Source organism: Euphorbia lathyris, chromosome 2, assembly GCF_963576675.1.
Source record: "Euphorbia lathyris chromosome 2, ddEupLath1.1, whole genome shotgun sequence".
NCBI lineage: Eukaryota > Viridiplantae > Streptophyta > Magnoliopsida > Malpighiales > Euphorbiaceae > Euphorbia > Euphorbia lathyris.
Window position 1 is genome coordinate 36,432,987 of NC_088911.1, and position 24,493 is coordinate 36,457,479.

The 24,493-nt window shown below is 31.4% G+C and overlaps 1 protein-coding gene across 1 annotated transcript; it reads right to left on the bottom strand.

Moving 5' to 3' along the window:
* Positions 1–14,767: 14,767 nt before the first annotated feature.
* LOC136217786 (probable protein S-acyltransferase 22) lies at positions 14,768–20,211 on the bottom strand. The gene is made up of 9 exons (XM_066004437.1): positions 19,736–20,211; positions 19,553–19,666; positions 18,425–18,829; positions 18,111–18,179; positions 17,947–18,018; positions 17,325–17,453; positions 17,117–17,197; positions 16,744–16,932; positions 14,768–15,828 (listed from the first exon to the last, which is right to left on the bottom strand). Exons 1-9 carry the CDS (start codon positions 19,775–19,777, stop codon positions 15,061–15,063), a joined length of 1,869 nt encoding a protein of 622 aa, XP_065860509.1. The 5' UTR covers positions 19,778–20,211; the 3' UTR covers positions 14,768–15,060.
* Positions 20,212–24,493: the final 4,282 nt, after the last annotated feature.

Here is a 24,493-nt window from a genome sequence, read left to right on the forward strand (position 1 = left end):
GTACCATGAAGAGTTACTAAGACTGATTCCCCCAATGAGAAATGCTCAAAAAGATCAAGTTCTCTCATCTTCACTTGACCATCTTAGCACGATGTCAAGATTCCTATTTATTAACCTTGACATTTGCCCCAGTTAAAGATGCTTATATGTGGTTTGAAATTTTATAATAAAGTCAATTTTAAGTTTACCACTAGAAGTCTAGAATAGATAATACTGTTGCTTCTGAAATCTGAAACTTCAGTTTTTCACCTCACTGCTTTCAACGTACTTGTTTATATCATAATATAGAATAAAGTTATAATGAAAATGAAGACAACCGGTCCATTGAATGTTATTCCAAAGTCTCCAAGAGTGGGAATGGTCATTTTACCCTTTCCAACTCAACTAACCCCATTTATGCTAAACTTGCCTCATAGTCATGTTGTATACCTATTTATATATTTTATGTATATATCTATTTTGATATAAGCATTTTCTTGTAAAGAATGTGTTAGCATGTCATTAAAAAATTAGGGATAAGGGTCAAATTCATCCCTAAGGTTGTTGTGAAAGATCAAGTTTACCCTTGACATACAAAATGGTCCAATGTTGCCTCTATGGTAGAAATCCTAGTTTAATTTTACCCCTACAGTAGAACCTCTAGCTGAATCTTATACTTTCTAAATCAGTACTGACGAAAATTACCGAAGGAATGCCTTGAGAAAGGGTAAAATTCAGGTAGAGTTTCTACCATGGATTAATATTGTGTCATTCTATATGATAAGAGTAAAATTGATCTTCACCAATAACCTTAGGAATAAACTGACCTTTATCCCAAAATTTTAATTTCTGAAATGCCTGCTCTGTACATGCCATGTTGCCATCCCTATCCAATAGAAAGTCATCGACACTTTATATTTAACATAAAAAAATGAACATGACTTCCGAGGTTATCTTTATCTGAACCGCAAAAGTTATTTTGAAGTTCTTACAATTGTTGTTATCTGTGTAATGAGAGTACTTAGTTCATGGTAGTCATGTATAATAAGTTCAGAGTCTTTGGATTTGTGGATCTACTGGTGAAATCAAGTGGCTTCCAACCTCTAGCTGTTTGGCTAGGGAATGAGTACTAGAAGTCTTATCTTTGTTGTCATATTGAGGATTCCCAGTTTAGTGGATTGTTAATGTCTATGTCTGTTAGATATTGGCATTGCAGTTGCTCTGACATTTCATGTCTTTATTGAAATAGCTATTATTTAAAAAGCTTTTAATGTTAGAAGTAGCAGGTGATTAGATGAATTTGCGTAAATCAAATTAATTTGGTAGTGTTTAGTCATTGGTTTGTGGATGAGAGTCTCTTAGTTGTCCAAGTTATCAAAGCTAACTTGAAAATGTTAGGTAATGAGTTGCCACCATCTTTGTTTTTGTGATCTTGAGGCCATTCGCCTTCTATTTCACTCTATATTCTTGTGTTCCTTTGGTGCAGATAATGTAAAACTATCAATCACTATTTGTTTTCTCTGTTTCTACATATCCTCGGTGATGAATCGAATCGATTCGAGAGGAACTAGGAAAATTCTATAGTGACTCGGGTCCATTCGACCTTACCCCTAATAACATGTTACTTATAAACTTATTGTCGTAACAACAATCATTTCCATGTGGTGGCATGCATGATATTTTCTCATTAGGCGGCTTCAATCAACCTGAACTTCTTGAGAAAATGGTACCTATGAAGTCGACTGAAACTGGTTATGGTTGGGGAGTTATAGTTATTGATCATTTGAAGTTGAGTATTAACATGAATCCGTTGTGTGAATTGTAATATTATTATCTAACTATTGTTTTATTTTATACCATGAAGTTGCAATATGAAGTGCCTCTAACTCAGCGAGTTAGATCACACACACTTTCATATCTAGGTGTAAATTACACTCATGGTCCCCGACTTTTGTTTTTGCTTTTATTATGACCCTTCAACTTCAAAACTAGATATTATGGCCCTTAATTTTGCACTGTACTAACATTATGGTCTCTTTTACATTGATGGAGAATGATGATCACTCCAGTATAAGGTAACCTTCCATTGTAAATTTGATGGGTTAATTACATACGTGGTGTACAGCTTTACCTATTATCACACTTTGGTGTACAACCTTCAATTTTGCACACTAAAATGTACAACCTTCTGACCTCCCACTAAAGTGTACAGTCGGTATTTATGACCTGTTAACATAAGTCAACCTTGCCACCTCAGCAATTTGACCACTTGAAAAGTAAAAAATAACCTTATCCCCTTTCTTGCAACTCCTCTCTCTCACTCGCTTCCTTTCTCTTTCTAGATCCTCTCTCCCTGTAAAACCAGAACATTAGCAAAGCCACATCGAATTTACATGCAATAAAGAATCATCAATTAAACGAATTTGTAATTGAATCCAGCCCTTTGGTATCAGCTTTTCTTTCTGTTTCCCCGTTAAAAACAAAAAACTTAAACTCCATGTATGAATGAACATATTCATGAATCAACCAAATGTATGAAGAGGGAAGAAATAAGAGGCTAACAGATATATTTAATAATAACGCAGACAACTAACTTTCCTTCATTACTCCATCCCCTTTTCTTTATTTTTTTTACACAAATAGATATTTTCAGTTTCAGGTTTTTTAATTTTTTTTTTTCTTTTGCATTTAATTAGCGAGAGTAGCTGTGGAATTTGTTTGAATATGCCCATCTGTAGCACTACATGGAAATATGTTCCTCTTCTCGCCATCCACAAGAACCTTCACATCCTCAATCGCACTTGCAACACGACGCCATTGATAACACCAATACCATCACCAAATCTAAGTCAGGGAGAAAGAGAAAAAAGCAGTTGTAGTAGAATAATAATTATTAGTAGAAAATCAGATTAAAAACAAGAGATTCAAAATCCAAACTCTGAAAATGGATTCGTTTTCAATCCTCGGAGATGAATCCAACCGTCTGCCAACCGCCAAGCAAGAGCAGTATATCTGTAAACTGTTCATCCATCTCAGAGAATTCCGAATACGAAGGAGAATTCTTGCATAATAGAATTCGTTTTTAGAGAGAGAAGACATAGAGAGAGAAAGGAAAAGATAGAGAGAGAAGTTGTAAAAAAATGAATGAAGAAGACATGGGTATTTTAGTAATTACATAAAAGATTGGGGTATTTAATAAGTATATAAGGAGTGGGTCCCAGTTTTTTAAATGGGTAGAATGAAAAATGCTGAGGTGGCACGTTGACTTTGGGTTGACCGGTCACAATTACCGGTTGTACACTTTAGTGGGAGGTCACGAGAAGGTTGTACACTTTAGTGTGCAAAATTGAAGGTTGTACACCAAAATGTGATAATGGGTAAAAGTTGTACACCACATATGTAATTAAACCTAAATTTGATGGAAATGATACTTTTAAGCAACTTTAATTGTTCAACTTTTTAATTTTGAGATCATTTGGGTGTTGTTGTTTGATTAGGAGAGAGAAAGCCCTGAAAATGGTGATTCTAGTGAAACAGAAATGTTTACATGAACCTTAATGACTAAATTGAATTTGGTCATTCACCGTTAGATCAGACATTTTCATTTTGAGATTTTCATCGGTTAACGAAATCCATGGGTGCAATTTACCCCATTTTATAATGGTAACTATCAATGTAACTGGGTTTAAGGAATTGCCCACATTCCAGCCTTAAAATGCGGGGGTAAATTACATCCATGACTATTAAATTTTATTTATTTTAACATTATGATCACTAAATATTATAGCCATTGAATTTTACATTTTTTAACACTGGTGGCTACTCAATTTTAACCAACTCCTCAAAATGAAAATATTTGAGAATTAAAGTTGTTCAGAACAATATTTACCATAAAACTACATTTTTTATTTTCCAAAATCACCTTTTTTTTAGTTTTCAATCTATAAAAATTGACTCTTCCTCCTAACCAAGCAACACCTAAATGACCTTAAAACAGAAATTTTCAAGAATTTAAAGTTTTTTAGAATATCATTAACTCTTTGATTTTTTTTTATTTTGAGACCGTCAACGGTCGTTTTGAGGCGTTGAGTGCCCACTGGTGTTTAAAAAATGTAAAGTTCGGTGACTATATCATTAAGAATTGAAGTTTAGCTATAATGTCAAAATAGGGAAAGTTCAGTGACCATGGATATAATTTACCCTGACAATGTGGGAGTATCTCTTAAGTTCGTGTTAGGTTCGGTTCTTTTTTACTGAATTAAATAATAATAATATCAGACTTTGAAAATAGCAATAATTAAAATAAATAAGTTTATAATAATAATGGTAATAATAATTATTATTATTATAAAGGTTTTATTCCAACAAACATAACCAGTTCAAAAAAAAAAATCTATAAAATTTAGATGCATTATTTTTTCTATAGAACTATTTGACTCTAAAATTTTAGAAAAATAATAGTTCAGTTTAAAAACAAAATTTCATAAAATTGAATCTAATTAAATAAATATTATTAAAGATAAAACTAAATTAATGCTTGAACTATGATAAATAACAGTTTGATGTTCGGCTCGAGAAAAGATCGTAAGTAATATTGAATAAATATTATTTATATATATCCTCAATATCAAATAAAAATAAGCCTGATTTAAATTAAAAATATAAATTACATACAAATATAAATTTACATACAATTTAAAGCTTATAAAATTATTTACATACAATGTAATTGAGACAGTTAATTTTGTTGAGCATTGTAATCTCGCAAAATTTAATTATAATAAATAATAATAAATTGGGACAATTATTAAACTAGCTTCTTTCAAAAAAAATTACAAAACTAACCTATTTTAACAGACAACTTCCAACTTTGTCCTCGTCTTCTTTCTAAACAGAACTTTGTGTCTTTCTCTCTCTCTTGCTCTCTCTCTCTCTAAAGAACAGAACAATCTACAGAACGACTATGAATACTACAACAATCAATCCAACCCACAGTTCATATAACAAGATTTCTACAATCATGTAAGTTTTTCATTGGTTTTTAGTTTCATTTAAAAGATTTAAAGCTTCCAACTTTAAATTACAAAACTAGCTTCTTTCAAAAAAAATTACAAAACTAACCTATTTTAACAGACAACTTCCAACTTTGTCCTCGTCTTCTTTCTAAACAGAACTTTGTGTCTTTCTCTCTCTCTTGCTCTCTCTCTCTCTAAAGAACAGAACAATCTACAGAACGACTATGAATACTACAACAATCAATCCAACCCACAGTTCATATAACAAGATTTCTACAATCATGTAAGTTTTTCATTGGTTTTTAGTTTCATTTAAAAGATTTAAAACTTAATCCATTCATCGTTAAGATCTAGCAGTTTGTTTCTCTACAACCCAATATATATTGTTTCTCTTCCATTTTCATGTTTTTCCTGATCGTGTGAACCCCAAAAACAGTGGCATTGTTGTCTGAAAATGCATTTTGGTTGGAACATCAGTTTCAGATTTTTCCCTGACAGTGCGATATCTGTCGATTTTTGATCAATATCGACAGATATGATGATATTGCACCGTATTGATATTGGTCGATATTGTATTTGATATCGACATATATCGACCGAAGTTATAGCCTTCAATGTCGATATCAAATACAATATCGACATATATGGACCGAAGTTATAGTCTTCAATGTCGATATTTGTCGATATCGACATATATGGACCGAAGTTATAGTCCCAAATGTCGATATCCATTGATATGTTTCAATAGCTTTCTTTAAGTTACAAATAATATATAGTTCATTGTTTATGAAATGCAGAAATATGTCCACTCCGAATACTTGTTTGTATATGCTTTCTTGGGATGGAGAATGGAAAAAAGAGGGGCTATGGACACAACGATATACGTTGGTGGTCAATCGAAGGTGCTCCATTTTTCAATGCCAACTGATTATCAAACGTTAAGAGAGAGAATTTACGCTTCATTGAATGTTGATGCAACCTCACATGACATAGTTGGTGTAGGGTAGTGTGAAATAAACTTCTTTCTAAATCTATCCGGCTTCTTTAGCACACTAAACTTTGCCTTAAATGCTTCCAAATCTCCAAACTGTAACCCACTTAGCAGTCTACACTCCCAATCTCCACATCTCAACTCAACACCTCAAACTTTGAAGCAAAGCTCCCTGGGTTTAAGGTCTTTACATTTGATCTCTCTTGTTAAAAGGGTATGACAGACGACTCCTACAAATTGTGTAAGTTCCATCTTACAATACTGCCCGAAGCAACTCTGCTTAAATAGCTTTTTTTGATTTGATGTTAAATTGTTCATTATATTTTTTGCTGAATCTCCGTTACACCTAACTGTGATGACGCTTTCCATTCCAAATGCTTTTTCATACTTATAGTCTGAACCCTCCTTGGCTTTGTTGACATACTCATCTATCCTCCTCTTTTGTCCAGGATCATGCTGAAATTTATTGTTGATCTATCATCAGCTAACATACCAGTAAGCTAATAAAGAAGTTAAGCTAAAATGAGCTAACATAGGCTAAAATAAGAGAGATATTGACAATTAGGTTGTTGATATCTATGTGATATCGACAATTAGGTTGTCAGTATCACATGGATATCGACAACATAATTGTCGATATCTATGTGATCTCGACACATATCGACCAAACACTTATCAATTGCAAATAGGATATCGATTGATATCGACAAATATATGCACGAAAATAGAAAATAAACAAATAAGGAATGTAGGGTTTATCGATATCACATTGATATCGGCAACTGCAAACCCAGATGAACCCTAACACCAGAAGAAGTAAGCAAAACGAAAGATTCCTTCTCAAACCCAACAAATGTACATACAATACAAGAACCCATAAGTAAAATCAAGTTATTTACCCTATTTTTTGTCCTTCCTTCTGCATCTGATTCATTCTCTGTGCTTCGCGTTCTCGTCATGTCCACTTGAAGTTAGAGAGATTCGTCGGAGGAAATCGTCGGATTCGTGCAATGAAACGCCGGTAAGTTAGAGAGAGAGCGGGGTGTTAGAGAGATGAATTTCATTCATTTATGGCGAGGGCAAAGTTGGAAGTATTTGTTGAAAAATGTTAGTTTTGTAAAAAAAAATTAGAAAAGGAGCTACAAATGTAAACTATCCCCTAAAAGGGGCTGGTTTAGTAATTGTCCCTAATAAATTATATATATAAATAATTATAATTATAATAAATAATGATAAATTATATATTATATACAAATAATAATAATAATAATTAAAAATGATAAATTATATATATAATAAATTATAAATTATATATAAATAATTATAATTATAATAAATAATGATGAAGTATATATAAATATACTAAATTATAAATTATATCTAAATTATATATAAATAATGTTAAATTACTGAACTGAACTGAATGCTATTGAACTGAAATGAAATTACTGATTCTGAATTTAAGTGACAAAGAACATGACCTTAGTTCCCTCTTCCTAAAAATAATATAAATAATTTGGCTCTTAGCCATATAAGATATTAAAATACTTGTCATTTCCAATAATACTTATCATACTTACTCTTGATTTTTTATTAATAAAATTGCAATGTACGGGCCTACTAGCCCCGAAGCTTCTCAAACTCAAGCTTTTACTTCGGATTGAGCAGACATTCATTATGGCCGTCATTCAATTCGAAGAATCTCCATTCCAGAATTCTTGTTCGTTCTGCGCGGAACAATCAAATTAGTTCTCTAGATGAAAAAACATTCGACATTCCATCTTCTGAACCAATACTTTTGATGTTATTTGAAAATTTCTCTTTTTGATTCGCAAATGAGTTTGCCTCCAAATCCTTTGGTTTTGTTATTTTTACTAATAGAGATAGGAGAGATGCTCTTCATTAATAAAAATGAAATAGGAATAAATAAAGCTTAGTGGTTTAATGAGGAGCTAAAAGGCCTTTGAAACTGGATTTTGCACATTAACTTAAGAGTCCAATAAATCTATTGAAAATACTTAAATATTTTAAAAAATATATATAATTTTTATACCAAGAGTAGAGATTTATGAGAGAAGCATAAGAGTAACGTCCTGTTCTTTGTCACTTAATTTTTGTATCAGTAATTTCAGTTCAGTATCATTCAGTTCAGTAATTTATCATTATATAATTATAACATCAGAGTGGGGGGCAGCAGGAGATTAAGCGGCCAGAAGAGAATGAAAGAGCAGAGATAGGAAGAGGAGTTAGAGCCGTTACTGCTATATCGTTACTGTGAAATGTTACTTATACGTAACTTTTAAATGTATCTTATACACTGTATGGGAGTATTCGAAATTCTTAGATAGATTTAGAATTTTTTTATTAAAGCCAAAGACAAAATATAGAAAAAAAAATTTAGTAAAAAAAAAAAGAAAATGTTATTTTTTATAATTGTTATTATTATTATTATTATCTATACTATATATAATTACGGAAGCAGAGAGAAATGGGAAGAAGTGTTTTAGAGGTCTTTTTGATGAGTTGTCAACATAGTAAAAAATCAAATTAAAAATATTTAATTAATTAAAAATAGCCTTTTTTTTAATCAAACAGAAAAAGCATTAATATGCCAATTTTTGGCAAAATTGTAACAATGAAACAGAAACAGAACTCGGTAATAAATTAAAAAAAAATAGCCTATTAATTAAAATAATAAAAGAAAGCAAGGGTTACGGGAAGATGAAAAAACATAAAGCAAAGGAAATCCAAAAGTCACAAATAAACTTCTATATAAAGCATGATAGATAGTATTCCATCATTATATTCATTGGTCACGATAAATAGTATTATATTTCTGAAGGTAAATATTCGATTTTTTTCACATGTTGTAGTTATTTTGTTCTCAATTATGTTGTTGTTTTATTTTTATTAAACAATAGTTGTTATAGTTTCATCTTTCAGATTCATTTCTGTTGTTACCCAGGTTCTATACCTCTCGCTATCTTATCCATGTTTTCTTTTTTATTTGTCTTTTTTTTCAAACTGATAGCTTCAATTGAAGAAATCCGACAGAAATAGAAGATGCATGAACAACTAAAATCGGAAAACACAAAAGTGTCAAAAATTACAAGAAATTCTTATGTTTCTCAAGGTAATTATTCGATTTTTTTCATATGTTGTAGTTATTTTTGTTCTCAATTATGTTGTTGTTTTCTTTTTATTAAACAATAGTTGTTATAGTTTCATTTTTCAGAGATGAAATTCCATTTCTGTCGTTACCCAGGTTACACACCTTTCGCTACCTTATCCATGTTTTCTTTTTTATTTGTCTTTTTTTTCAAAATGAATAAAATAAAGATTTTGTAAATTTGTATTCTTTTTTAGTATATGTTGCTAGGTGTTATCGTTTCGATTGCTAACTCTTAACTAAAATTTAGATTTTCGGCTTTATATGAACTCAATTTTTGTCTTTCTCAATTGTGCTGTTGTTTTATTTTTATTAAACAATTGTTGTTATAGTTTCATTTTTCAGAGATGAAATTCCATTTCTGTCGTTATCCAGATTCCATACCTCTCGCTACCTTATCCATGTTTTCTTTTTTGTTTATTTATTTTTCAAAATGACTAAAATAAAGATTTTGTATATTTGCATTCTTTTTTAGTATATGTTCCTAGGTGTTATCGTTTTGATTGTTAACTCTAACTAAAATTTAGATTTTCGGTTTTTTATGAACTCAATTTTTAGTTTTAATTGAAGTCAGATTAATTTTTCTAATTCGGAACATGTTGAAATCCACTCATTTTTTTTAGTTTGAGTTTTGCTAATTGATATGGATTGTATTTTTTATTTTTATGCATTTTGGTACAAATAGATATAAAGTTTCACACGATAGTTGTTCATTGAAGTTTGAGACATATTAAATAAAATATTAAAGAGATATTGGAATATTATACTTACAATGAAGTTTATTTCAATATAAATTATGTTATATTATTATTATTATTATCAAGAAGTTATTTTTTTCCCAATTTTCTAGACAAGGAGATTGTACGCGTCTAATACGCTTGATAAGATGTTTATTCTTGAAGAATGTGGATTATGCTAGATACGAATTCAAAATAAAGGTAAATAAAATAAATTTTGATGCTCAAAATCCTAAAAATGTACATTAATTATGGATATTGAGATAATTGCTTTTGCAACATTGGCTTATATAATTTTTAACTATTATATTATGGTTCGTACAAAATTGTTATTATTTCAAGAGTTTTTAACAAATGAAAATGAAATATGATCATAGGACAAATTATTGAAAAATATTAATTAAGAAAATATTATTATTTGAATCTCTTCAAATTCTCAAATGTTGAGCATAATGATTCTAATTAATATAATTAATTTCACATATTAATTATAAAACGTTTTTTTTTTTGTACTGAGTGGTTACAATTGCGATTTAATTTTATTTAACTAAAATTAATTTATGGACTTAATACTTCATTAAGAAAAAATAAAATGTTTAATTAATGGGCAAAAAATATTTTCACTCTCCTCTTATTTTCAAAAAAAAAAAAACCTGAAAGGAAGATGGTTCTCTCATCTTTTTCGTCCATTCATTTTTTTTTCAATTCTTTTGTTTGTTTTTCTTACTTACAAAATTCAAGAATATATAATTATTAGAAAATATTAATGAAGTCAAATAAGTGATATCTGCGAGTAGATATTCTATATAGTGAAAAAATGAAGAACAAATTGATCGAATGTCTTGATAAGATAGTACGAGATGAAAATAGGAGAAATCATCATCTCAAACTGATTCAATTAGATATATTGGGTTATTTTAGCAAAATGAATAATTGAATTTGAATACTTGGTGATCATGAAATTCCATCAACCAAAATAATTATCATCAAGATGAATTTGTGACTAACTCTTACGAATTTTATTTTTTTATATGTAACATATTGAATTGATAAAGTTTCTTCATATGCAACATTAGAAAAGTATTGATTGTAATAGTTTATAAAATAATATATTGACGTTGCTTCCATTTTAACATAGATTGTAATTCTTTTGTATCGTAGATATACTATTTAATTTTAATTGTAGTTTAATTCAATTTTTGTTTAACCTATATTGTAATTCTTTTGTATCGTAAATATATAATTACTAGTTTTTGACCCGTGCGATGCACGGATTCATCTTAACATATAAATATTAACAAAAATATAATCTAATAATTACAATTAATGATATAAAGGTGCTATATAAATTAAATATTATTATTTTATTTTCACATTTACCTTAAATAATCTTTTTATAGATAAATATAATAATATAATTAAAATTAATATATTATATATTATATTATGTTTTTTATCAGTAAAAAAGGAGGAAGTGACACCTCATCTCCATCGTTACTATTTTATATTATATATAGATATGCAGAGAATTAGAGAGATTTTAGGGATTAATTTAAATTATGTAGAACTTTTAGATATAGATATGCAGAGAATTAGAGAGATTTTAGGGATTAATTTAAATTCTATAGAACTCTTAGATATAGTACGAATAAAATAATCTTTTATTAAATAAATATAATAATATAACTAAAGTTAATATATCATATTTTATATTATATTTTTTATCAGTAAAAAATGAGGAAGTGACACCTCAGCTCCATCGTTACTGTTTTATATTATATATAGATAGATATGCAGAGAATTAGAAAGATTTTAGGGATTAATTTAAATTATATAGAACTTTTAGATATAGATATGCAGAGAATTAAAGAGAGTTTAGGGATTAATTTAAATTCTGTAGAACTCTTAGATATAGTATGGATAAAATAATCGTTATATAAATAAATATAATAATATAACTAAAGTTAATATATTATATTTTATATTATATTTTCTATCAGTAAAAAAGGAGGAAGTGACACCTCAGCTCCATCGTTACTGTTTTATATTATATATTTTTTTTTTGGTAAGAAAGGAAAGGAAAAAAACAAAACCAACAAAAAACCTACACCGGGATCAGTCTAGGAAGGCTGACTCCAATCCTATCCTCTAGGAGAGAAGGCAAAAGAAAAGAAGGAGGAACAGATAGGGTAGAAACACCTAACATTCTCCCATGCCCAGCAGCTGCTAAGCGATCCGCCACGCGGTTTTGCTCCCTAAAAATATGGGAGAAATTAAGATACTCAAAGGCAGGACGAAGCCTCAAAATAGCTTTGATGAGATTCTGGCTCTTCAGACAAACAGCCTGGCTATCTGAAATCCTGTTAATAGCCTCCAGATTATCAGATTCCACCGAGAGCTTTTTAACACCCATGCGAATGGCGAGTTTAATACCTGACAAGATACCCCAGAACTCTTAGTTTAATACTGTTTTATATTATATATAGATATGCAGAGAATTAAAGAGAGTTTAGGTATTAATTTAAATTATGTAGAACTTTTAGATATATAGATGCAGAGAATTAGAGATATTTTAGGTATTAATTTAAATTATGTAGAACTTTTAAATATAGATATGCAAAGAATTAGAGAGATTTTAGGGATTAATTTAAATTATGTAGAACTCTTAGATATAGTACGGATAAAATAATCTTTTTATAAATAAATATAATAATATAAATAAAGTTAATATATTATATTTTTTATCAGTAAAAAAGGAGAAAGTGACATCTCAGCTCTATCGTTGCTGTTTTATATTATATATATAGATAGTTTAATTCAATTTTTGGTTTTTTTACTATATTCTAATATATTTCTTAATTAATCTGCTATTTTATTATTATTGTTTCACATAATATTTGGAATATGAAAATGTATTAAAATTCCTAAAAAGTACAAATCATTGAATTTTGTAAAAATAAATAAATCATTCATCTTTAGTTCAAATTCTATAAAAAAAAGTAGTTAATTATTTTTAAAATTAATTTAATTTGAATTATCATTAAAAAATATATATTAATTTCAAATATACATAATATAAATTTTTTTCATAGCATGATATAAAATTATTTAAAAGTAAATATGTCAATTTATTTAATTATCTAAATTATATAAAAGTTTCATACCCCGTGCATCGCACGGGTTTTCGACTAGTTATTATTAATATTAGAACCATTATTATTTTTATAAGCCTTTTATTTTAGTTATTGCTATTTTTAAAAGATTATATTATTATTTATGTTTCAGTAGAATCCAGTTCAGTTTATTTAATTTCGATAAAAAATAATAGAATCTAAATTATTCATTTTAATAAGTTAATCAATATTTTATTGATTTCGACAAAGAATCTTAAACGGATCTATTTGAGACCTGAGAAAGTAATATTTTTAATTTTAATATTCATCAAATAGCTATATTATTTTAGCATTCATAATATTAAACACTTAAAATTAAAATTCAGGATTTATTTTTTAAGCTGAGACTTAAATTAAAATCTCTAACTAAATTGACCTTTGAGAAGCTTTATAATACTTTTACAGCTCGTTTGGTTCATTGAATAGAGATGGAATAGAATATTTATTCCTTAGGAATTTCTATTCCAACATTTGGTTGGACTTTTTTTTTATGTGGACTAGCTATAAATGTGTATTCCATAAATGAAGGAATACGGATTCTTTGATTCAACCTAGGAATAGCTATTCCTAATCAATATCATCATTTATTTCCAAAATTACCCTCTAGCCAATTTCTCGAATCCTATAAATTTTAGCAAATCCATAATTTATATCCTAACAAACGTGAAAAATAGAAAAAAAAACGGGAAAACATTAAAAAAATGTAAAAAATATGAAAACACAAAAAGCGTGAATAACACGAAAACATTATAAACACAACAAAAACACGAAAACGTGATAAAACGCGAAAACACGAAAATTCTAGGGTTAATTTCAAATAAATGTCATGTGGTTTACACATCTTGGCACCTGTGGGTTGTTTTTATTACAAACGATTTATAAAAAAATTATTTTTTTTATTGATTTTGCTACATTTGACCGATAACAACCTCAAAATGAAAATTTCCAAAAATTACAATTGTTTATGGAACCACATTTTTATTTTTTCAAAATCATCATTTTTTGAGTTTTCTGTCTCTAAACAGTAAATTTCTCTTTTATAAAAAAAGACACCTAAATGACTTCAAACCTAAAAAGTACCTAAATGATTTCAAACCTAAAAAGTTGAACAATTAAAATTACTTTAAGATATCTTTTAATTTTTGAAAATTTTCATTTTGGGGTCGTTATCGGTCAAATTTAGCAAAATCAACAAATTTTTTTTCTTTTTTTTTACAAATCATAGGATTCAATTCGTAACAAAAATAATTTGTTTTTTTTTTTTACAAATCATAGGATTCAATTCGTAACAAAAAAAACTACGGCTACCAATTAAAAAAATGTGAAACCACTTGACATTTACTTGAATTAATCCTAAATTCTGCAAGAGGCAAGGCAACATCCTTAATTCAAGGATTCACCCGTAAAGTAATTCGGGTCGGTGGGAGAATGCATGTCCAATTCATTGCATATTTGCATGGACCAAAAAGACATCTTTTAGCAATTGGATAGTATTTTTATATATATACAAAGATAAAAAAAAATAAAAAATAAATGAATAGATCTGAGTGCTTTTAAACACTGTTAAAACTTATGATATTGCATTTTCCATGTGGAAGCTTGAGTTATTAGTTCATTATTAATCACACTATTAAATTATACTAATGAATATCAAATTAACTTGTTTAATTCCATTCTCCTCTGACAAAATCTAGACAGCATAGTAATAAATTGGATAAAGTTCGTTCTTTTCAGGAGTTAAAAAACAAAAAATTCAATTGAAGAGAATCCGTTATCCATCTTCAGATCATGAGATTACAACTCTGAATAATAATATGAACATGTAGCAACATTTTTTCAATTTTCTCGGATTCCAATTGCATGACCCTGAGACTTGAGTACCTATAATCGTGAAGCCGGCTTCTGCATTCCCAAATCAAACATGTTGGCCCAAAAATGAATGAATTCCAAGCTTTTTCCCTCAATCCAAATCAAAATCAACCAATCTTCCCATGAGTCAAAGCTTTCTGCTGTTAGTTTGGCTTGAAGAAGATGCCTTCAATCTATAAACACCTTCATCCTGATCAGGCCGAAACACCAGGTTACTCCAATTAACTGACCTTTCAACGATTCTCGATGGAACCCTGTCGCTGTCTTCCCCACCTGACGCTTCATATCCATCACTAGTAGACCTTGACAGTGGAACTCCACTCTGAGAAGCAGTTCCTGTAACTGATACACTTGTCAGCCGCCTTGAATCTTCAGCCCCTGATGATGATACTCGGAATGGATGAATATCCGGGGACTCTAAGCTGCTTTCGGGAGAAGAAGCAACAATCCCAACTGAGCTTGACATTGCTCGGCTAGTTTGAAATGCGCTTCTTGCTTCAAACTGTAGGGGGGCCAAACTAGTGGATGTTTCAGTAAATCCTTTCTCTGAAGCTGCAGTCCCCGGCTCCAAGGAGAGGTCAGATGGAAGCCTTAGTCTCTTGCTCGTTCGCCTACGGTTATTGTCAGGCCTTAGGAGCATCCTACGGCCACTGCTGCCGAAGCTACTATCTCCTCCTTCAAGGCCAAATGGAGCCTCCCGTCTAGCCACAGGCTGCAGTATCCTGGATTTCTTTCTTGCTTCTGCTGCAGCTTTTGAAACCTCTTCTGCATTTAATCTAGCCAATGTCCACGGACTGATCTTGACTGCTGGGTTCTTTTTCTTAATTGGCTCATCTGCCACCGTCTTTTTTCCATATGAACTGACAGATGCAGTTTCCGGAGGAACAACATCAAACTGGAAAAAGAAATTACAATAGCATAAGAAAATAAATACTTTTTGCAGTATCAATAGAAGTACCAAACCATCTAAGCATCAATGTCAACAAGGTGTCTGCTAGCTTAAATAACTTTCAAGTCCGTGAGGCCTCTAAAAGGACATGGAAAGTTGTAAAGACAGCATAAGTGAGCAAGTAAAAACTGAAAGAGCATATTCATAATGCAATTGAGATATTTGCACAAGCGACAATATGAGGCCAGAGTAACTAGCCTCCATCCAAATGGCTCTAGAAAATAAAAAATAGCAAAAACACTTCCAGTCTTCTAATCCTAAGGATCCTACAGGCATAAGGCGCATTCAATTGGAAGCTTTCTTCTCATATACTTTGGGATCAAGGAACCAAAAACTGCACCTGGGTTAACCGCGAGAGTTTACAGGTGGACTGCATTTAGGACAAGGGTCACTTCTAAGAAAAATAGTACATTTCTGAGGCACTTTGGACTTAAGCTCTAATAGACATGCTTTTAGCAATTCTTGCAACTAAACCCAAATTCAGATGACACCTAATAAGTTTGTAGAATGCTTCCTCAGTGATATATGGAGAAAGCAATTGAAGATTCGAAACTAGCCTGCTCAAAGCAGTGCATTAAGAACCATTTTAGAAGGTTAAGGACACTTAGGAATCAAATGAAGAATGCATAAAACACCCGAATAGTCATGTGCATGAATATCCACAAGATTTAAAACCAATGAGTACCAAGTAGAAGATTTTTAAGCACCAGAGTTTCAACTAGTTAAATTTTGACCTCTGCAAACTGCATATTGAAACTATTATATCTTTAATTACCATTATAGACAAAAGGCAACAAAACATTTGAAACATACACATTTGCTATCATGAAAAGTCCTAGCTCAAAGGCTGAAATGAAGTACCTGATCTTCCAAGAACAGCCGAGGTGGTGTACACCATGCACCTCGATGGAAAGTTGAGAAGGAGCTTTGACTACTTAATCCAGTAAGTGAACTTGCTGGAGACATCTGAGGACTCTGTTGACCTCTAATTCCTTGTTGTTCTTGCTCCTGCTCCCTTAGTGCTATAATGTAGTCGTATGTGCTAATTCCCTGTCCAAATAACCATATTAAATGCATCAGCTAAATATCAATCAACTAACAAAAATTGAGAAAAAAAATTGGTTGCTGCCAATCTAGAAAAAAAAGATTCAAAAGAAGAGGGCACATAAATGGAATCATAATAAAGCTTTATCCAAATTAAACAGTTTGCCTAATAAACACACTTTTCTATTACCTTTTTAATGAGAAGGATGTGAAAGAAGAAAAGCTGAGCAAGAGGGAGGGTGGCGATCATAGCCAAAATGGTGCACATAGCCTGCAAGAATGTAATAATTTATGATTTATAATTACATTGCATCATTTCAGTTGATTGCAAAGAAAAGATGAAAGCAATAAGAATAAGATAATTCTGTTGATATTCGAATTGCTAGTTAGAGACATACCACCACAATAACAAATGGAACTACAGAGAAACTGCTTCCTAATTTGGAGGAGATATCTGCAGAGAATTGCTTCCGCTCAACAAAACAGCATATCAAAACAAGGATCCCAGTTGCCCATTGTAGAATAAGCTGCAATCTCAAGCCCAAGGTGCACAAACCATGTATATACCTGTCAATAATCAGTTAAAATGAAAATGAATAGTAAAGGAAAAGTCTTACTCTGGACAATCTTCAGTCCTGCCACCAGTCGGGAAAACACAGCAAATTCAGGGTGCAAAATTTATGAATTTTATTGGGTACTAAAATAGACTAGTGGAAGCTGAATAGTATGCCACATTCAAGCAATATGGCAGACCAGTGGATTCAATGAAAAGCGTCAAATATCATGATTTTCAAGAAGTCGCCTGAGCAGTAAAGACCATTCATGCATCCATAGATGGAATTGTTTCATCTTGATAAGGATTAAGAGACTGGCATGGGGAACGATGGAAGGATATGAAACATGGAATATCCAAGATTATGCATCAGCTTATACAGAATTGGTAGGTCTAAATTTGCTGGTGACTGTGGCCTGACAAGTTGAAGATTCCAGGTAAGGCAGAGTTTGGAGGCCTGAGCTTACCAAGAAAAGGGAAGAAACCATAAGAGTGAAAAACTGCCTGTAGTTCCGTTTGCCTATACAATTGTTAAGCCACTGCACGAATCGAGAAGCAATGTGGTATTACAGGAATGTTAAGAGAAGTTACAATATTAAGGAAGCTGTTCAATTATCAAGATCCATTATACCCTGCAGTGATGATCAAAACTATCAACACATTTGTCGCAGACTCTACAGTGCTTGCTGTATTTGTAAACCTGGGAAATAGTATTGAATTAATAAGCACGAGAACTTTCAAACTTAAATACAATTATAAAAGTACAAGATCAATCATAGAATCCTAATGACATGTCACAGATACGCCTGTCACTGTGAGCTATCCACGTAACTATGTTAATGAAGTAAATGCACAATGCAGGTTTGAGAATTGCACGAATGTATTATGAACCCTTGTTCAGGTATTGCTAAAGAAAAATGAGCAGAATGTGACTAAACTACCAACCTCAACTTCACACAAACTGCAGTAAAACATGCCATCTTCACTCGGATGTTGTGATGAAGTTTCGTCACTTGAACTGCAGCGATTGCAGATAAGAGCACAAGGGAAGAGTGCTAACTGCAAGTAAGAAGAATTTCCTGATGTCACATTCTTATGCCCGAAACCATCATTGGGATCTTTCAAAGTTGCATCCGCACCCGCTGTATCCCTATCCAGAGACTTGCCCCCAACAGTAGAAGCAGTTCCGTCATGCATTGATGAAGTTGATTCTCCACCTAGTTTAGAAACCTTTGGGCGGGCATTTTTTTGATCATGTGGAATATTAAGGTACTTTTTAGATCTAAAAACTCCTGGGTCTGCAGGGTCAGCTGCTGCACACCAGATATATAGGCCAAAGACACATGTAATCTGAATAAAAAGACATGTCAGTGATGTTGTAGAGAGAGCAAAATTAGTTGCAAGTATAATTTTACACTAAGAAAGTCGGCAGCATCTAAATCCTTCTGGTTTGCAAATTGCAATGAAAATGCTAGTGGAATGCTTTTATAGCTACCCCATATGCATAAGATATAAGAATGTTTTTTGCACTCAAAATTGCATTTAATATAGACACCTAAGTCCCAATTTGTGCTTCCTATCTACATATTTCTATATTTGATCCTCAAATAAATATGAACCTACAATTTCATGAACTAAACCTCGGGTGTGATGAATCTGCAGTTACAAAAGTCAGTAAAATGCAACGCTTTTCAATTTTGATTTCTGAAGCTGGCTTCCAAATTCCAAGTCAAAAGGGCATAATACTAATAGTGTCATCAGCATTTACAGGATAATGCTCTTGTGCTATAACAGATTTCAAATCCGCAAGGCATAGAATTAGGGTTTAGGCACCCTCAAAACAAAATCAACCTTAGCTCTGCTCTCTATCAACTGAACTGACACATTAGCGAGGATCTAAGAAGTAAGAACTCAAGCCCCAAAACAAAACACAAGAATTGAAGTGAGGAAAGAAAAAGCAATTTAAAAAATTGTGCATAACAGATGAGAAGAAGCACAAAATAGACACAGATCTCAGTTCTTCAACTAGTACAGACATAGACAAAGTAAGAAAAAAGGTATGAAATGGGTTACCAAAGGAGTGTAAATCCCCATTGCGATATACTGAAAAGTTTTCCTTCCGACAAAAGGCGCAAAGAAGACATAAAAAGCAAAACCCAATGCTAGAAACACAGCCACAGCAACCACCTGAATAAGCAGAAAAGATGAGAGATCAAAGACATTACAAAAACAAGAAAAAGGGGGAAATTGAAATACCTGAAGAGGGTGATAAGGAAGTTGCCATCCATGCTTCCTCATAGTTAATCCAAAATGCAGATGACAAAACTTGGGGATAAGAACAAAAAGGGGAAAGGAAGGAAAGAAGAAGTTGAAGAAAAGGAATAAACTTGGGTGGTAGTTTTGTTTACTTTCCTTCTTCACTTTCCCTCATTTGTCTAGAAAAGTGAAGACCCCTCACTCCATTACATTACCAACAAAAGGAAAGATGCAAGGGGAAAACATAATTGCCATGGGTCTAATCAGAGATGAAGACCAAAAAGTAGAGAGAACTGAGAAGCAATGAATGTTGGGGGGTGGAGAGTATTTGTCTGGTTCACAAAATCATAGCCCCAAGAAGAGAGAGAATAATGAATAAAGATATAAACTTGGGGGTTGGGTTTGTGTTTGTTGGTATGTGGGAGGAAAAAAAGCTTGGTTTTTTTTTTTAACTTGGGGGGGAGAAAGATCTAAATGGGTAAGAGAGAAGAAGAAGTAGAGAGAGAGAAAGAGGAGTGGGTTAGTTTGGTTATGAAGGTATAATTACCATAAATACACAAACTTTTCTTTCTTTTTCTTTGTTTGCTGTATTTTCTCTGCACAAATCAAATCATGTGTCACACACATTGTCCACTGCATGCCACACTTTCCCTTTCTATTAGGGGTGCACACAAAAATCCGAAAAACCGAAAAATCGAAAAACCAAACCGAAATCAAATCGAAAATAAGGTTAACCGAAACCGATGGACTAGTGTACGGTTTTTAATTTTAAAAATAGTGGTTAATGGTTACGGTTACGGTTTTTGTATTTCAAAAACCGTGGTTAACCGAAACCGACCGAATATCAATAAAATATTAAAAATATATAAAAAATCAATTATATTAACAATATTAATCCACTCTATTCCACCGATTATATTATATAATCCATCCATTATTAATTTATTATTATGCTATTTTATTTACACTTACTAAGTTACTAAGTTTCGGAAAAAAACTGACATACAATCCATTAACTATCCTGTGTTGAAATGGAGTTTATAGAAATTTTAATTTACATGAGGCAAAAAAATTAGGTTTCATGATCATTATTCTTTTATAGTTTTAATTTTTGGAATAGAAAGTTCTGCATATGTCTCTACTTAGGATAGAATAAAACCTTACCATATTATGTGATTTGATATTTTCAGTTAATATTTATGAGTCAGTTTATTAAACTTTGATTTGGTTGGTAGTTAATGTCATAAACTTTAAAATGTATCAGTTTATTTTATTTGGCAATAAATTTTAATTTGAATTCTTTTATTATTTTTATGTTTAGTTACTAATGGTTAGAAACCGAAATAAAAAGGTTAACCGACCGAATAATTGGTTAACCGATTAGTGGTTAACCGAATTTAGTGGACTAATGTACGGTTAGTGTATTTAAAAAACCGATAAAATGGTTAACTGACCGAATTAACCTTAATGGACTGGTTAACCGACCACGTGCACCCCTACTTTCTATTGCCCAACCCTGCCTCCAATTTCACTCATTTTATTTTATTTTATTTTGAAATAATTAAATTCAATTTTAATTAGAATCGTAAATGGGACGGTAATGATCCGTTCCCACTCGCCAACCGAGATAGAGAATACTCGTTTATTTTTCTCATGAGATGGAGATGAGAAACAAAATTATCCAAAGATGGAGAAAGAGCGGAGATGTGGACCTCTCTCCCCGTCCCATAAGGATCTTAATCTTCAATCTCATGTATATAGATTTGTAGATGTTTGTTTTTATATTTAGATAATTTTTGTTTATTTTTATATTTGATAGATTGATGTATTACTTATGAATTATGATTGATAAAAAAATTATTTGAAGTGTCCTATTGTTTTATAGATTATATTTATTTCATTGTATTGTACAAAAAAAAAAAAAAAAAAAAAACTAAAAATTGCAAATGAAAAATGTTATTTAGAATTTGATAACGAAGGAATTGGGATGGACTCATAATCCTCATAGAGATGGAGTTGAGAACTATACTTTCTCTATTTTATAAATGGGGATGGGTGTTGAAAATGTAAGGTATGTTATGTTAGTAAGATCATATAGGCTAATGTTGAGGTGGCATTACCTATACAAAATGTAAACATGCTTTTAGTGTGTATAAGATGTGTATAAATACCTTACTTTGTAATAGTTAAAGAGTGAGGATTAATAAGAAATTCATTTTTCTTCTTCAAATTCTTTTATGCAATATGGCATCAGAGTTATGGTGTGCTTGAGTTGAACTCATCAACCTGATGTAATCATGCCTAAACGAAATTAATTCATGCATTACAATTATTCTTCAAATTCAGATAATGATGGAAGCTAACACTCAACACGCGGTCACAATAATGATGTTTCGAATGAGAATATGAAATCCAAAGCAAATACACATTTTTCTTCTACAAGTCATGCTTATCAATGTATATATGCTTTTGGCTCTATTTCTCATACCGATAGTCCAAACTTAGTGCTCGTGTATGCTGTTCTAACGGGAAGTAATAACTACACTTCATCAAGTCACTCAATGATTTATGTGTTCGCGCCAAACACCGACTCAACTTTATTCTCCAAAATCTAGAACCATTGAAGAAATTATTAGAGTTTGAATGATAGTTAGAGATTAATAGTTTAGTCTTCGTATGGGTCATTAACTCCATATATAAGGAAGTTTCATATGCTTTTCTTTATGTGTCCTCTGCTCACGCGCTTTGGATGGAACTTTAACAACGATTTGCGGAAATACTAGATTATAGTCGTTTCATCTAAAATAAGAGCTCAGTAGGATCACTCAAGGTAGCCTCATAAATTCTTCATATTTCATGAAATTCAAACAAATTTGGGATGAGATTAATATGGTACGGCCTATGTTCAATTGCAAATGTGGAAAAACACGATCCTTACTTCATGATTTGTACGAAAAGGATTGGATGATGCAATTTATCTTTGGACTTTGACTATGAACATATGTGTAGTCATTGATGGATCTGACAACAAGTGTGAATTCAGCTTATTCAATGCTTTAGAGAATTGAAAGAAGGTTATGCCTCAGTAGATTTTGCTAATGCAGAAACAACTCTTCAGATTCTAAATCAAATCCACGAAATAAAAAGGAACTCATTAAAGATTGTGATAACAAAAATGAGAAGTAATGTTCACATTATAAGAAAACTAGGTATACCAATGAGGAAAGAAAACTTCTCCCTAGATGTTTTGACTGGTTTAAAGGGAAAAAACATGTATCTATTTCTACTACTCTTCTTAACAAAGAGGCAGATCCACCATTGGACTTGAAAACGATATAGAATATGATTCTAAAGGATATCACTCTAATTGTTTGTCATACTCACAATTATAAACGAGTGTAAGGAAAGCCAAATGGTTTAAGTAGTAATGGTTAAAGCTAGTGGAAGGTCGTATGAGGAATAGGATGAGAGAGAATTTTTGGAAGAAGTGGGCTGAATACTTGAAGAGTATGATGATCTATTTCCAGAAGAACTACTCTATGGGCTGCCACCTCTAAGGGCTATTCAACACCATATTGATATAGTGTCAAGGGCTAGTTTACTAAGTCTCACTCACTACGAAACGAGTCCCAATGAGAGCGAGATTATGAAAGAGAAAGTGGAGGAACTAGTGAAGATGGGTACATGAGAGAAAGTATGAGTCTATATGGAGGCTTTGCTTACACTAAAAAAGGACAGTTCGTGGTGCATATGTGTGAATAGTAGGGCCATTAATAAGATTAAAGTTTCCGATCCCAAGGCTTGATGATATGCTTAACCAACTCAGTGGTTCTAAAGTCTTTTCCAAGATTGATTTGAGGAGTGGCTATCACCAAATCAGAATTAGAGTTGGGGATGAGTGGAAGACAGTGTTTAAAACACAGGATGGATTGTATGAGTGGTTGGTGATGCCATTCGGGATGACTAATGCTCCTAGTGTAGGAAAATAGACAAGCCTAGGCGCAGTGGAATAATAAAATTTTATCTATTTTATCTATTTCCCTTTTCCAAGATCTGTTAATTGTTATTTCATATAAAGAGGGATAGAAAGTAATACCTTCAGTGAAGAACTATCTACGGTTGCAAACGAAGTGCCCACAACTCTTAATCCGTGTATCACAAACAACAAAAGAAACAACACAGAAAAAGATAACTAATCAGTAATCAACCTTAATAATAGCAATCGCAATGATTGCCTCTAACAGAAATCGATACGAGATCAAAGAGAGGGTAAGAAAGATTGTAATTAGCCGAGACGGTTTCGGAACGGTTCCTCTTGTCTCCTTATTTGTGTTGACCGAATTTTAGGGGTTAGGGTGTCTATTTATAGACTTCTCAAAACCCTAATCCCAGTTGTGTTAGGTAATTAAATAATTAGAATCTCATTCGGAATAGGATTGCTAATTAGATAATTAAATAAACACTTTATTATTATCTAAATAATAACTAATTATATCTAGATAATTATTATTAATCAAATTAATAATTTAATTATTATTAGGAATAATTAATTAGAGTTTCAATCACATAAAAACATCTAATTAACATTATCAGATAATCCTTTAATTTAATTTATAATCATAATCTAATTACAATTATTAAATCAAATTAATTATCCCTAATATTAATTACTAATTTCGGCCCCTATGTTAGTGTCTCACTAATTACTCTTTCGTCCTCTGGTTCCAAGTCCCATATGCGACCCATTAGGTTCTTTAT

Bases quoted from the DNA above. Each gene is read 5' to 3' on its own strand.
- LOC136217786 (XM_066004437.1), bottom strand. From the start codon at position 19,777: ATGAGGAAGCATGGATGGCAACTTCCTTATCACCCTCTTCAG. The intron at 18,180-18,424 runs GTTGGTAGTTTA...ACTATTTCCCAG, and splicing joins GCAGTTTGTGTGAAGTTGAG to GTTTACAAATACAGCAAGCA. The intron at 15,829-16,743 runs GTACTTCATTTC...TTCTTTTTCCAG, and splicing joins GGCTGTTCTTGGAAGATCAG to TTTGATGTTGTTCCTCCGGA.